At 53.3% G+C, this 16,181-nt stretch overlaps 1 protein-coding gene across 1 annotated transcript in view; it reads left to right on the forward strand.

Annotated features, from left to right (window-relative positions):
- The first annotated feature begins 15,317 nt into the window (after window positions 1-15,317).
- HS1BP3 (HCLS1 binding protein 3) overlaps window positions 15,318-16,181 on the forward strand; it is a 30,984-nt gene continuing 30,120 nt past the window's right edge. The window contains exon 1 of the mRNA XM_019450940.2: window positions 15,318-15,424. Coding sequence (XP_019306485.1) covers window positions 15,393-15,424 — 32 coding nt within the window. The 5' untranslated portion in view covers window positions 15,318-15,392. The remainder of the gene's footprint in view (window positions 15,425-16,181) is intronic.

The raw sequence follows: 16,181 nt of genomic DNA on the forward strand, positions 1-16,181 counted from the left end.
CGCCCGAGGCTCCCGCCACAAACCGGGGCCCCGCCTCCCTTCCCCAAGGCGATGCGCCCCCCGCTGCCCACCCCGCCCCCGAGCCAAATGCGCCCTCCGGATTTAGAGGCTCCGAGGCATCGCGCGTACCCGCCCAGCTTCGTCCCCACTCCCCTGCGGAGAAGCACCCGCCCCCCGCCCGCTCCAATTCCTTGAGTGCTTGAGACGCCAGAGGTGGGGCCGCGGAAGGGCTCGGCCCCGCCGGTCAGTGCTGCGACCTCGGGGCCAGGGCGCACAGAGAGGCCACAGGGCGCGCAGGGCTGCCACAAAGGCGCGTTTTTCATCACCGGTTCGAAGGCTGCCCAGCCTGACACAGCCTCCAAAGATCGGAACGCGCGGCGGGAGCAGGGGAGGGGACCCGTAGGGAAGAGAGGGCTAGCTGCTGGAAGAGCAGGCCGGAAAGACAGATGGATGTGGACCGACAGTTGGAAAGCAACGGTTTGCGCTCAGAACGTGCGCTTAAGCCGGAGCCAAGACCTCAAAGCGCAGGAATTACGGTGGCAGCCCCGGGGTGATGTGGGGAGTCCTGCGCGGGAGCAGCGCCCTGGGTTCATTTGTTCAGCGAAAGTGACGACCTTCCGCCGGCCTTCTTGGGGGGCCGGCCAACGGAAACGGGCTACCGGGTATGTTGGGGCGCGGCCAGACGCCGGGAGGGCGGGCAGCAGAGAGTCTCAGGCTGGCGCCTCCGTACTTCTCTGGCCGCCGTTACGGGTGATGGGTGGAGGGGACGCCCCGCAGCCACTGCGCGGCATCCCGAGCTCACTCGAGCGGGGTAGGGAGGTCGTCGACGGGCATGGATCGGCTCAGCTCCACCGGCAGCCCAACATGCCCCAGTGCGGAAACGTCCAGCGGATGGACGAGGTCTTCTTGGTAGGTAGATGGAGGACCTGAGCCGGAACGACACTCAAAGCAGCGCAGACGCCTTCTTTCTCCTTTAAATTTCACTTTTGCTACCACACTTGAAATCTGGACGGGGGTCGGTGCGTCATGGTCACTTTGAGTTGATCAGCGTCAATATGACACCACAGGACTCAAAGCCCAGTGAGTCCCAAGTCTCTCCCGGTTGCGCCACACTGGCCCACGGTCATGCCCTTCCCCGGGGAGTTCCCTGGCACCAGCGGTTTGGTCCCAAGCAAGCTCTTCAGTGATGACCATGCTGGCCACCGCGGAGACGCGGCACCTGCTCATCTGGGCACTTTGGTCCACTCATCACCCCCGGGGACGTATGGGGGCAGGAGGGGAGGTCTGGCGAGGGCCAATTCCCCGGGACCCCAGGCCCATCAGGTGGGCGGAGGAGAAAGGCCCGACATTAGTGTGGGGAAGCTGTGGTTGGGGCCCGGCAGGCAGGGGAGGGGAGGGAGGACGTGGGGGGGGGGGAGGGAACAACAAGGGCTGCCTCAACCCACCCTGCTTTAGGTACTGAGGATGGAGTGCCAGCAACAAACAAGGCCTTGGCCACAGGTCTCCCTCTCTGGGCGGTGCTGGTACAAAGTGGCCCTGCAGGAACCCACGCAGGTTGTCTGGCAGTGCCTCCCCCTGGAGACACAGGTCAGGCTCTTGGCAGCCCAGCCAGGGGGGCCCCTGGGTCCTTGCCAGTGCTGGGTCCCTGCTGTCTTTCTAGCTCCTTTCCCCCTAGAGCTACATGCGAGCAATCTTTATGATTTGTACGAACACCCTGGGAACCCAGGGCCAGGGTCAGCAGTGCAAGTTCTAGTCCTGGCTTTGACCTCTTAAGAGCAAGGACAGAATGGGAAGGTGCTGGCAGAGACTTGGCAGAGCCTGTGCTGAACGAACACGTGTTGATTATATGATTCTTCTGTCCTGCGGCTGCCTTGGGGTTTCGGAATTAGTGTTCCTAAATTCTTGCTGCCCCTTAGCTTCTTTGAGGCCAAATTTCCTCATCTGTAAAATGGGAGGATTCTCACCTCGGGGAGTTTGTGTGTGGCCAGGATAACAGGCTGGCACAGATGAGACTCAGTAGCCTTGCCGCCCCCCCCCCCCCCTGCCCCCGGTCTGCTCTGGGGCCCAAGGGTGATGATGGCTCGAAGAGAAGTTGCTCACAGGCACTGGAACACTCTGGAAAAGACTGCCCACCAGCTGTTTGTGCTTGAGCCAGGACTTAACCACTCCCACCTGTGCTTCTTGTCTGTAAAGTGAGCTAATCATTCATTCGTTCATCATTCATCCATCCCCCAATTCATTCCTTCTTTCCAGTAAATACTTACTGCCAGTAGTCTTCTATGTGTTGTGGCTTTAGCAACGCACAGGACAGACACATGGGAAGCTGGGCCGGAGGGGTGGAGTGGGGTTCGATCAGCAGAGGACACACCAGAGCTGAGCCCAGAGAGGAGGGAGGCACAGGGATGCTTGAGCCATGTCTGGATGTCTGGCTCCCTCTCCTTCCCCTGAAATAGTGACAGTAACCATTTGTTCTCTGAACGCTGGGCATCAGGCCAACTGCTTAACACACCTCCTGTTACTTCATTCCCACCACTGCTGTGTCCCGTGAGGTAGGTATCATTACTCCCATTTTATAGACAAAGAAAGTTGAGTTACAAAGAAATTGCACACCTTGCGGAGGGTCACTTGGTAAGTGACAGAGCCTGGAGTCACCAGCTGTTTTTGCCCATCCCGTGGCTGCCCACAGGAGAAGTAGGAATGTGAAAGGCTTGGTTTGTAACACCTCCCAACCCCAGTGAAGAGGCAGAGTGTCCTGCCTTTCCTCTCTAGCTCTCCGGAAAATTCTTGGCAGAGAATGAACTCTCGGGTCAGGTCTAGGTGAAGACCATGAAAGCATCCGCCTGGGGACTCCTCCCCGCCCCTGCTGCCAGCTACGAGCTCACAACGTCTGCCTTTGAGCACATTCTGTCATCACCAGCAGCAGGGCCTGCCTGCCTGCCTGCCTGTGGCTCCAGAAGCCACAGAGCTCAGAGTAGGACAGGCTACCAGGAGCACGTGGTCCAACTGCTAGGTTTCCATGATGTGACCTGGTGGCTTCAAGAGTCAGGCCCACACCCAGGGCTTGACTTGATCCACGTCTCTGGATGCACTGGGGCCCATGAATCAGTACCTGTCTGGAGTGAAGGTGGCGCCCTCCCTGAGGATGGGGAGACGTGAGACCAGGAGTTCCTGGTCCTCTACCCCTGACTCCATGAAGCTGAGGCCTCTGGTGAGTAGGTGGCCCTTGTTGGACCCGCGATGCCAGGCTGGCCCAGGCTCACTTGGGGCTTCCTCTTGGGGGATGCAGGGAGCCTCTGGTAGGCGGACCAGGCAAGAGAACTGGAAGTTGTGTTCTTTGCGCTGCTTTCGAAGGGAGTTTCCTCTGCCTTCTGTGTTGCCCCGGACGTCCCTGGGAAGCTGTTGATGAGGCCCCGACACCAGTGCAGGAAGTTCAGAAAACGAGGCAGTTCCAGCTTTCATTGTTCATCAGTCTGATGACCACCTCCCAACTCCCCAGCACTCCAGACTCCAGTGGTTACCACCTCAGAGACAGGGAGTGAGACTGGCTCCAAGGGCGGGGGGTGGGGAGGGTAAAAGCAGCCTGGTCGTGGGCTGGGTGTTTATTGACTGGGGTGGAGAGGAATGGTCCCCACATTCTGACCTCCAGACCCTTCCCTCGGAGAGTACTTTGCTGCTCATCCCTTTGCTGCAGAAGCTGTCTGCTCGCTCCGAGCACCCGGAATTTGACCAGGTCACAGAACCCTAGGATCCAAAGGAACATTTTGGATTATTTGGGCCAGCTTGGCACAGCATGCCTGAATCATGACAAACTGCTACCCGGCTGTGCTTGTGTACCTGTAGAGATGGGGAGCCTCATACCCCACATAGCCTCCTGATAGCTCTGAACGTGAGGAAGTTCTTCATACTGCACCTGCAAGAGCCACAGCGTCTCCCAAAGGCACCTTTACATGTCATGTGGAGCATGAGCCTGGCACACTGGGTTGGGTTGCCGCTTAGGAAGTTACATTTGACCCTTGAACAAGGCAGAGGTTAGGTACCCACCCCCCACCTCCTGTGCGGTCAAAAATCTGAATATAGCTCTTGACTCCCCCAAAACGAAACTACTAATAGTATACTGTGGACCAGAAGCCTTGCTGATAACATAAACCGTTGATTAACACGCATTTTGTATGTTACATGTATTATAAACTGTATTCTAACAATAAACTACAAAAAAATGTTAAGAAAATTGTAAGAAAAACACATTTACAGTACCGTCCTGTATTTATCAAAATGAATCCATGTATAAGTGGACCCACGCAGTTCAACCCCTTGTTGTTCAAGGGTCACTCATTGTCCTGGATTCTGCCAGCTAGAGCCACCTTGTGGTGACCTTCAGGGACCAGAAATTGCACCGGCCCCACCTGCAGCTTGCTCAGTCTTGAACAAGTGACTCCTGCCACACCAGACACTGGGCCTCCATGTGTGATGACCGGTCCCTTAAAGATGGCCTGCTCCAGGGCTCTGTTGTCCACAAGGAAGCCAAGTCTCTGGGGGAAGGAAGTGACTAGCATCGAGCCATCTGGGATGGCGGGTCCCTTCTGTGATCCTGTGCCTTTGCTATCCATGCAGCTCAGCAGGTGTTACCCCAGCTGTGCCTCAGGCACCCTGTAGGTGAGGCAGATGGGGGCTCAGCCTCCGCCTGTCCAGGGCAGCCAAGCATTATATTGGAAAATAAGCCAGATGCCCCCTGGCTATGATTGGTTGATGCTCCTTAGAGTCTAAAGACCAGAATCCAACTCCAGCCCCTAACCTTGGGCTGCGTGTCCCTCAGCCCTTCCTGCCAAGTGCACGGTGAGCTCGACAATCAAATGGCCATGGTGGGTCCAGCTATGAGAGGTGGAGAGCAGGTGAGCTGGCCCCACTGCCAGAGACCCAGACGGGAGCCTCCCTCAGTCTGGACCCACCAGGCCTCTGCTCTTTGTGACTCAGAGCTGGAGAGAGGGTTGGTGGTGAGGGGGCAGGGCCCTGGGTGAGCCCGGGCTCTGCCCCTGGAGAAGGTCTCGCTGGGAGGGTGTGAAGGGAAGATAGTGACATTGACCCACAGAGGGAGCCACCTACTACTGCATCTGGTACAGCCAGTCTCCCCTCAGTTGGAGATGTACTGCAGTCCTCTCCCCCAAAAAGAGCTGGGATGGGGCTGCCTGGGCTGCAGGTGCGGGAAGGTTCCAGCAGAGCTCTGGCTCAGCCCTCTGATGCCTGGGGCTGGGCTTCCTCAGGCTCCCAGGAATTTCCCATGCTCAACCCAGGGCTGCCTCTCCCCGTTACCCGGCAACAGCTCAGGCATCCACAGCAGGTTGGCTGCAGCCTGGCCCGGGGGCCACCTGCTCCGGCTGGCCCCTGGGCCGGGTCTGCTAGGTGGGGGGAGGGGACAGAGAAGAAGGGAGTGGGTTCCCTTCTTTCCTGGAAGTTCCACAGGGGACATCTCAGAGCCCTTCCTTCCCTTAGGAACAAATGGTGAAGGGCTGGTGGACACTGCCATCTGCTGGTCACTGGTTATAACAGCATCACAGTATGGCAGCACTCTGGCCCATTCCGATCTACAAAGCCCAGGCCTGCCAGGCCAGTCTGGGGGAAGACCAAGGAGCCCCTGCACCAGGACCCCTGCAGTTGAACCAGGTCACCTGAAGCTGTAAGGTATCCTGGGAGATGAGGGGACAAGGGCCACAGGCCTCCTCTGAGGTCAGGAAAGAGACTACAGTATGGGGTCATGATAAAGACCTGGCTTCCAAACCAGGAAGTGCACTTCGTAGTGCACTAGCCTTGTGACCTTGGTTAAATTAAGTAGCCTGCCATCCCCCACCTCCTCATCTTTAAATGGAGATGGGATCCTACCTGTCAGGGTGTGCCAAAGTGTAAAGGAAATAAAGTAGGTAAAGTCATCACAGTGCCTGGCTCACTGGTGGTGGCTTTTATTGTTTTCCAGGCAAGTCTTGGTTTAACCTTTGGGAGGCTAGTTGCTCTAACCTGTGCATCCAGTATCCCCTGTATGGCCTCTGTCTTGGAGACATTTCCCTTCTATCAGCTTGCCATCTTGTGAATATCAGTAGTCTGAATGTTCTGGAGATTTTCTTGGAGACCTTTGTAGAAAAATAAGATTAAAAACACAAAACTCCTTTTGGAATAAAAAACAGGTGCTCTTAGAATGTTCAATGATTTGTAACGCCCCGTCCTTTAATCTTGGTCAAATAGGAGTCCAGGGTTTCTGTTCTAGGCACACGATGAATAGGGGACCATACTGTCTTCGTCTGGGCAGATGTGGGCTGGGCATGGGCCAGGAGCAGAATTGGGGGAACCAGTTGTGTCCCCCAATCCCAGAAGTGAGACCTCGCAGCTGCCCCCGAGGATGAGGACATTGGGACCAAAGTGTGCATGGTTTCCACAGCAGAGTGTCCAGTAGGTAAGCATCATGTGGCTAACCTGGGGACCCAGTGCCAAATGTTGGGTGGCCTCTTTCAGGTCTTCTGGCCCATGTGGCAAAGGCATCTATGAGATTTGTCTGCAAGAGACAGTCTCTGAGGCTGTGCCGCCCAGGAGGAAGCTGCCTATAAAACTTGGCCCTAGGCCATGGCCACCCCTATGCGCTCCCCACCTTTCTAGGTAGCTGGTCCACCTCTAAATAACACCTTAATTTAGGGCAGCGCCCTAGCTCGGTTCTGTCTCCCTGACTTCCTTCCTGGGTTGGACAAAAAGTTGGAGGACTCTAATCAAAATGCTTATCGTGATGTGTGGGGACACAAATGTGCGAGAGTTAGGGAAACACTGGGTGACAGAATCAAAATCCCAAAAGCCACCAGCAAATCATTGCAAATTAAAAGAACACTGAGATGCCATTTTTCTTTACCTCTCAGGTTAGTAAAACCACAGAAGATAAAACCCATTATTGGTGAGCAATGGACAAGTGGGCATTCTGTATACCCTTGGGCAGGAATGTAAGTTCATAGATTTTCCAAGAGCAATGTGACAGCACCAACTTTTTATTTATTTTATTTATTTTTTTAATGTTTATTTATTTTTGAGAGAGAGACAGAGTGCGAGTGGGGGAGGGACAGAGAGAGAGGGAGACAGAATCTGAAGTAAACTCCAGGCTCTGAGCTGTCAGCACAGAGCCCAACATGGGGCTAGAACTCATGAACCGCGAGATCAAGACCTGAACTATAACGGGACACTTCACCGACTGAGCCACCCAGGCACCCCATGACAGCACCAACATTTTAAAGAAGGAAATCCTTTGACTCAGCATTTTTACTTGTAGGAATTTAATTGTTATGCATCTACTCACACAGGCAAAGATGAGTATACAAGGATTTTTAAAATTGAGGAAGTCGTGGAAACTAGGTATTACCAAAATGGCTTTTAACAGGGCCATAATAAAATAAATTATGATATACCCTCACATGGATTGCTCTTCCTCTATTATGAGAATGAGTTAAGGGGCGCCTGAATGGCTCAGACAGTTAAGCATCTGGCCCTTGATTTCGGCTCAGGTCACGATCTCACAGTTCATGAGTTCAAGCCCCACATTGGGCTCTATGCTAACAGCTCAGATCCTGCTTATGATTCTCTCTCTTCGTCTCTCTCTGCCCCTCCCCTGCTCACGCTGTCTCTCTCTCTCTCTCTCTCTCAAAATAAATAAACTAAAAAAAAAAGAGTTAGATTTTGGTGTGGGGCATGGAAAGATGCGCTCAACATATGACTCTGAAAGGCCAGGGGGACTGAACAGAGGAAGAGGAAGGAGCGTCCACACCAAAGGTGTGTGTCTGTCACTGTGCTTCCACCCATGCTCTGTAGCCCAGCCCTCTGCCATCCTCAGGGATCCCTCTCACTTCTTTCTCCTCCATCTAAAATCAGATGCACGTTTTTTACATCATCAAACAGTAAATCTGCCTCGGTGAGCTTCGTTATTAGATATCCACGTAAAGCAATTCCCGTTTAGCACTCAAGGTTGCGTTGACAGATCAAGACAACTGAATAGGGAGTCCAGATAACAATGCTTGTGAGTAGTTAGCATATAAAATGGTGACAATTCCAGTGAGAAAGGACAAATTGTTCAATAAAACGTACCAATGAGAGGGGCGCCTGGGTGGCTCAGTCGGTTAAGCGTCCGACTTCGGCTCAGGTCATGATCTCACAGTCCGTGAGTTCGAGCCCCGCATCAGGCTCTGTGCTGACAGCTCAGAGCCTGGAGCCTGCTTCAGATTCTGTGTCTCCCTCTCTCTCTGACCCTCCCCCATTCATGCTCTGTCTCTCTCTGTCTCAAAAATAAACAAACATTAAAAAAAAAAAATTAAAAAAAAAAAAAGTACCAATGAGATACTTGGCTAAGTATTTGGGGGGGTAGAATATGACCCTTATCTCAAGACATAAACCAAAATGAATTCTTAGTGAATCAAAGAATCGATTGTAGAAAATATATTTGGAGAAAAGCTGTGAATACTTACATAGTCTGGGGTAAGGAACTCTTATCAAAGTATAATTTCATTATTAAAAAAAAAAAACACCAACAGGAATGTTCAGGGTTGGAACTACATAAAAATCTTAAAACCTGCAGGCAAAAAATTCAAAAAGCAGAACTGACCTTAAGAAAATGATCCAACTCAAGGGCACCTGAGTGGCTAAGTCTGTTTAGCGTCCAACTCTTGATTTCTGGTTCAGGTCATGATCTCACGTTCGTGAGGTCGAGCCCCTTGTCAGGCTCTACGCTGACAGTGCAGAGCCTGCTTGGGATTCTCTCCCTCTCTCTCTTTCTCTCTCTCTCTCTGTCCTTCCTCCCCTCCCCCCAAATAAATAAACTTAAAGAAAAGAAAATGATCCAACTCAATGTCACCAATCATGGGAGACACTGGCATCACGTGCTCCCTGATGTGATTACGTGCTGAACAGTGACCTACATCAAACCATGAGAAATCATGAGACAAACACCAGCTGAGGAGTAGCCTGCATGATTGCTGTGGACCCCTCAAAGATGACAGCATCGGGAGATGGAGAAGCCTGAGAACCCTAGAATGGAGCCTGAATGCCCATGACATTAAATACCATGTTAAATACAATGCATGATCCTCGATTCAATTCTTGATTGGGAGGAGGGAGCAGTTGTAAATAAAAACTGGGCACACTGGAATATGATTGTATGTTAGGTAACAGTAATGTATCAATGTCACATTTCCTGGGTATGACCATCGCATTGTGGTTATGAAGGAGAACGCTGTCCTTCTAAGAAAGGATGAGCCAAAGTATTTAGAGTGAAGTGTCATGGCATCTACAACCACTCAGGAAAAACACAGGAGAGAGAAAGGATAAAGCAAATGGCGGTGTTAACACCTGTACAGCTCCTCAGCTGCCCCACTCCCCTCTGCAGGGCTTAAGTGCTTACCCTCTCCCTGCTGGGAATACTTACTGAGTCTCCCTGGGACTCAGGGTAACTGAAGGAGGCTGACTCACCAAGGTCAGACCCCTCCTGGGGTGGCTCACAACCAATGACTGGCCTAGTCAATGGGGGTATTCAGTCCTGCCTCCTCATCTCAATTCAGGAGGACTTGGGGGTGGGGGTGGGGTGTTATCAGAGTTCCTCCCGACACAGGCTGAGCCCCTGCTGTGACTGTGGGGCTCAGCCCCCTCTGCCCAGCCCTGCTTCCTCCCCGGGTGATCTAGTTCCATCTCAGAAACTCACCGTGAGTCTAGGTGAAGGGTGAGCAGATGTGGCATGAACCCTTCCCTTTTTCTGTGAGTTTGAAGCTTTTTCAAAATTAAAATTTAAGGGGAAAAAATAAGTTAAAGACAAATAGGGAGAATACATATCAGAAAAGGTTAGTATCTTTTATAATGCATTCTTACATATCAGTAAGAAAAAGACAAACAGCCCAATTTTTAAAAACTGTTTATCTATTTTGAGAGAGTGTGTGTGTGCGAGCAAGGGAGGGACAGAGAGAGGGAGACAGAATCCCAAGCAGGCTCCACACTGTCAGTGCAGAGCCTGGCATGGGGCTCGATCCCACAACCCCGAGATCATGACCCGAGCCGAAATAAAGGGTGGGGATGCTTAACTGACTGAGCCACCTAGGTGCCCCCAAGAGCCAAATTTTTAACACACACAGAGGAAATAAACAGGAGCATTAGGATGAAACATTCTGAAACCAACAAACTGGTGGAAACATGTTTAACCTCACGAGGAATCAAATAAATGCACTTCTAAAACAAGAAATCTCACTGGTGGCTCAGTCAGTTGAGCGAACGACTTCGGCTCAGGTCACGATCTCACAGTCCGTCAGTTCAAGCCCCGCGTCGGGCTCTGTGCTGACAGCTCAGAGCCTGGGGCCTGTTTCAGATTCTGTGTCTCCCTCTCTCTGACCCTCCTCCGTTCATGCTCTGTCTCTCTCTGTCTCAAAAATAAATAAACGTTAAAAAAAAATTAAAAAAAAAAAGAAAGAAAATGAATCCAGGGCTGGTGTGGCTTTGGGAGGAGCAATCATCCCCCTGAGGAACGTCTGGTGGCAATTACCAAAGGCACTGAGAGGTTTGTGTCCGTGTGTGTGCACCCGAGTTCTCCAGACTTCGGAAGTCCCTTTACTTTACCATCCAGACACCCCAGGAGGAGCCTCACGACAGAACAGGCTCAAGGCTGCCGCTGAGTGCCATCACGCCACAGGGACCTTCCCCACCTGGCTGGACGCCCACCCATCTCTCCCCGAGCTCAGAAGTTGCCAGCAGACAACTCCCAAATGTCGATCACTCTTTGACTCAAAAAGATGAAGCTCTTGGTCTAACGGCTCTTCTCCCAATATCCTGAGACCCTGCCTTATTCAAGAAAATACACAGAGACTCACCAAAGTGTTTTCTGACACACTAACTCTTATCTCCCAAGCTGCCTCCTGGTGTATCTGGCTGAAACCGCTAGCTAGCATTCAAGAGATCCCAGCCCCCCATCTCCCACGTGGACACACAGCACCTTCCCATTACATAGCCATAGCTTAAGGACTGGGCAAGTCAGCGACACTACATCGGCACATGGCATCTTCCTAAGTAAGGATTTCAAACGATGGCTTGGGAGGTAATTTAACATGGAAGGATATTCACAGCGTGGTAAATGAGAAAAAGCAAGTTACAAAACAGGACCTCCAGCATGGTTTTGTGTTGTCTAAAAGGTGTACATAGATAGAGAACAAAACGCCCAGAGGGCAATGGTTGTTATGCCTGGTATAGAATGAATGAATTTGATTTGATTTTCTATTTGTGCTAGCCATGTTTTCTGTACCTTTTCTGCAAAGACGAATGATATCTGTGTAACCGTTCTAGGAAGTCACCTGCTTGCCTCCTCTGTTTCAGAATCAAGCTTCTGGAGTAGGGTGCCACACCCACCATCGTACCTTCTCAGCCCATCCCATCTGCCCACCCTGACTCTGGCCTCAGCTTCCTAGAAAGGCACTGTGCATCAACACCCCAGTCCCCATCCTGAAACACTCTTCCTTTGTTCATCCTGGGCGTCCACTCACTTCTTTGGAATAAATGTCAACTCTTCGGTGTGGCACAAGGCCCCCCAAACCTCTTCTCGCCACCCTTCTGCATGCTCTCCTCCCCAGCCCTGAGCACACTGTGCCCTCTGGAGGCACCCTGGCTTTGCACCCCTGGCTAGGACACACTTTATGTCTTCTCTTCCTCCTCCTCTTCAAGCATCCCTACCATCACTCCCATATTGAGCAGTTTTTATTTCAGGCCTTATGTAAGTACTTTACAACCATACCAACGAGGAACCCATTGCAGAAAACCTCACTTAGACTGGTCTAAGCGTCATGCAAAGAAAAGTCTTAATAAATCTCAAGAAAGAGTCTGGGGCTTGTATGAGAGTTCATAAGCCATCAGGTCCCCAGCCTGCTCCATCCTTAATGTGTAGGCCCCAAATTCAAGCTTGTGCCTCATAGTCACAAGATGGCTGCTGCCTCTCCAGCATTACATACCCTTTCCAGGCAGAAGGCAGGGAAGAAACAAAGAGTTTTCTCCTAGAGAGGTAAACCATCCACAGGGACTTCTGTATACATGGCCAGAATTGTCACACGCATCCTTCTAACTGCAGGGGAGGCTGGAGCCATGAGTGTTTTACCTTTCCAGGCTCCATGGCAGTAAAATTTAAAGAGGAAGGGGTTGTGAATGGCTTTGGGTAGCTAATCTACAGTGCTTCCCATACACTTCCTCTCATTCCTGTCATATTTAATCTCAAGTCATTCCCAGCAGTACTTTGAATTAAAGGTTTCCATTACTCGCATTTCACCAATGAGAAAACCCAAGGCTTCAGAGATAACATTTTCATGACCCAGGTCTGTCATGGCCTCCTCTTGGAAGAATTCCTTGTCTGCTCCAACACCAGGCTGAGTTAGTTATGTGCCCTTCCCTGTGTATCTTGGGCCTGCATCCATGTTGACCTTTCCAAGTGTTCCTGAGTGATGTGTGAGTCCCACCAAGGAAGCCTGTGTCTCTTGCATCCTGGCAGGGTCACAGGCCCAGAGCTGTGCCTGGGAGTGCTTGCTGAATAACCAGGGCAGTGGTAGCCTTGCTCCACTTGGGACGCCTAGACCCCTAGAGTGCTATAGCATTGCTTTAGAGGACGGAGCCAAGTCAGATCCCCAGAGGACAGAGACAAGTCAGACTCCCAGAGGATCTGCCCCACCGGGAACAAGGGCAGTGTCCGTGCTTGGTGCGGCCAGAGCTCAGATCTGACTCCCTGTGAGCTGTGAACTGCACTGCCCCTGGGGCCCTGGGGTTGGGGAAGGGGGGGAGGAGAGACTGACGCCTGGAGCATTCCCCCAGGGCAGTGCAAAGGGAAATTATAAGATCCTCTGCAATGTGGTTTGCATTACTGCAGCTTCAGCCATGGAGGGGGCTCCTTGAGTTGGGCAGGAAGCAGAAAATATCAGATTTAGATCCCACATTCCGTGCATTGTATACAATTATCCACTGGAGCTACATAGGGGTGAGCAGAACCCACAGAGACAGAAAATGTGATTGCTCTCAGGGACGGGGTCACTCTATCGTGGGGGACCAGTCATATTCTTGGCAGGCACCACGAGCGCCACGTCCCTGGTGGTGTGCACTTAGGAACCCTGGGCCAGGGCTGAGTTTCAGTCGCTGCAAGGCATTGGTGACTGGCAAGCTGCCAGCTGCAGCGACAACGGGGGCGGGGGGGGGGGCACACCCCCCACCTGTGCTTGGGAAGTAAGTGCTACCCGAGATCCTCCTGGGCTGTCTTCTCCACAGGCTTAATGCAGGCTCAGCCCCAGGCGGCTTCAGCAGCTTCCTATCCATGACCCCAACATCAGGGGCTGCACCCTGCTCTCCCGCAGGGCTGAGCATTCTGTCCACTGAGCAGCTTGAGCCTCCACAGGGCCCAGAATGGAGGCCCAGCTCAGGAGAGAGAGAGAGGGGGAGAGAGAGAGAGAGAGAGAGAGAGAGAAGGAAAGAAAAGAAAAGTAAGGAAAAGAAAAGAAAGGGAAGGGAAGGAGGGAGAGAGAGAAAGAAAGGAAAAGAGAGAGGGAAGGAGGGAGGAAGAAGAAGGAAGGAAGGAAGGAAGGAAGGAAGGAAGGAAGGAAGGAAGGAAGGAAGGGGGAGAAAAGGAGGAAGGAAGGAGGGAAGAAGAAAGAAGGAAGGGGAAGGAAGGAAAAAGAGAGAAAGAAAGAAAAAGGGAGAGGGAGAAAGGGAGGGAGGGAGGGAGGAAGGAAGGAAGGAAGGAAGGAAGGAAGGAAGGAAGGAAAAGAGAGCAAGAGAGAAAGAAAAAGAGAGAGGGAGAGAGAGAAAGGGAGGGAGGAAGGAAGGAGGGAAGGAAAAGGAAGGAAGGAAGGAAGGAAGGAAGGAAGGAAGGAAGGAAGGAAGGAAGGAAGGGTAAATGAATGAATGCATGAAAAGGCCATGAGAGAAAGCAGAGTAGTTTTGTGATGGATTCTGACTGCTGGCAGAAACCAAGCAGAATCCTGTTTTTTTTGTTTCTCACCATTAGAGCAGCACAAAACACATTGACTAATGTCAGTATCTGCCCACCCTGACCTAAGAGCTTTACAGGTGTCTACAGAACTTGTTGATAGGAGTACTGGGTGGTAGGGGTGGGGAAGGGAAGCTGGTTCTTTGGGAAAATGCAGTCAAACAGAAGCCTCCTCTCCTCTTCCCAGAGGGTGGGAAGCATTGTGGGAGGGGGGTGTCATTAGGAAGGGAGGGTACCTGGAGAGGGGGGTCTGCACACAGAAGGGAGGGAGAGTTTTAACAGCTCTATGAGGGGAAAACTTTAGGGTGACAATGACTGGCTCCTTGACCAAACTTTAGGCTCCTCGGATCGTTCTTTTCCAATCAGCCTTGCCCTTGACTCCACTCTCCCCCTTCAGTTTGGGGGATGGATGGCCCAGTCTTAGCAAGAATCCTGTTAAGTCAGTTGACACACAATGCCCCCACCTGGGATATCTGATCATCTCCATATCTGATCAAGTTCTCCACCTCCACCTTTGATGTCTTAGGCCTTGGCCTGCCTTCTGCAAGAATCCCCGTTTAGCAAGAAACCCCCTACCCTTGCTGTCTCCTCCAGTAATTTTCCATCCCTGACCCTCACACAGACCCTTGGCCACCCCCGCTTCATCCTTGCTGTGCTGAGCTGGGCTGGGCCTCATCCCCCTGTGTGATAGTCCAGAGCCTATTTGCAGGGGTCTCACCAAGTCTTCCATGGAGTGGGACTAGGTCAGAACAACACCTCTTTTAGCAGGGGACAGGAAAGAGCTTTGAGAAGCTCTTGTTGAGAAGGCCCTGGAAGGCCTCTGAGTGGCTGCTGCTTCTTCAGATAACGCCCCACAAATGGGTCTAATTGATCTTGTTCACTGGGTTGTAAAGTTACCTCATTTGACCCTCTGAGCGTCCCCGGGGCCATGACCACTGGCTGCGTTGTTTCCCAACACTCTCCCCAAGGCAGAGGAGCCAGGTTATTTACCTTCTGAACCGGGACACTGGGCACTCGTAAGGGTGAAACCGGTGCCTTGGGGTTACCGACGGGCCTCCTCTGTTTTCCCTCGCGTGCCTTCTGGCCACTGGGTTGGCTCAGGATACTGGTTCGGGCACGGGGTGCGGGGGGCGTGGGGGGGCACGGCGGGGGGGACAGGGGGCGTAGCCCAGGCGGACCCAGGCCTCCCGTGGTCAGTGCTCAGTCAGCACCCAAAGTTCCAGAAACGCTGGAAATTCTCGGCGGCCGCAGGCCGAGTTTGGTGGCCACCAGGGGGCGGGCCGGGGCCGGGGCCGGAGCCGGGGCGGGCCGAGCGCGCGGGGCGGGGACGCGGCGACGCCGGCGCCAGCGGGTCCCGTGACCGTGCGCCCCGCCTGAAACCGCCGCGGTCATGCAGTCCCCGGCGGTGCTCGTCACCTCCAGGTGAGCCAGACCCCCGTGCCCGGCGCCGCGTCTCGGGCAGCGTGGACTCCGGGTGCGCGCGAACGAGCCCGATGCGCCCAGTCGGAGGAGCAGGCGGAGGCGGCCGACCCCGTGGGCCCGCGGCCCGGCCTTCCCTGCGGCCCTACAGGTTCTCTGGGGTGGACCGCCCCACCGTCCTGCAGGAGCGGTGGGCTCATTGAGTATCCCCGTTTTACAGATGGGGAAAACTGAGGCCCTTGAAAGGGTGACGAACTGGCCCAAGACCCAGTGGAAGGCCGGGATTGGCTAGTCCCGCAGGCGGGCAGAGAGGGGGTCTCCTCTGCCCTTCTCTGCCGACGTGCGTTCATTTTCTTTATCGCCTGAAAATCTAGTTTATACCTCCTTTCAGTGCTCACTCTGTGCCGGGCCGGTGCGCGGCCCTGGGGATGCGGGTGAATTAGAAAAGGCCGGCCCTGCAGGGGAGACGGAATGAACACGGACGGGGGGCGGGGGGGGGGGGGGGGGGGGGCGGGACCAAGCCGGGACGGGGAGCGATGGTGTGGGGAGTAGGTGCAGGTTGCCATAGGAACACGGCGCAAGGGCTGAACCCAGACTGCTCGCGAGTGCGCGTCCCGCGAGTGCGCGTCCCGTCCCGCAGGGAGAGTAGGAGTGAACCAGGTGGAGGGGAGAGACGAGGTGGCAGCTGCTCACGAGGTAGCTTGGGAGAAGAGCAAGTGACAGCAAAGGCCCCAGAGGCAGAAGGTGCAGTGTGGGCCCA

The sequence above is a fragment of the Panthera pardus genome, unplaced genomic scaffold (genome assembly GCF_024362965.1).
Source record: "Panthera pardus isolate Hobbes unplaced genomic scaffold, ASM2436296v1 HiC_scaffold_26, whole genome shotgun sequence".
Lineage (NCBI taxonomy): Eukaryota > Metazoa > Chordata > Mammalia > Carnivora > Felidae > Panthera > Panthera pardus.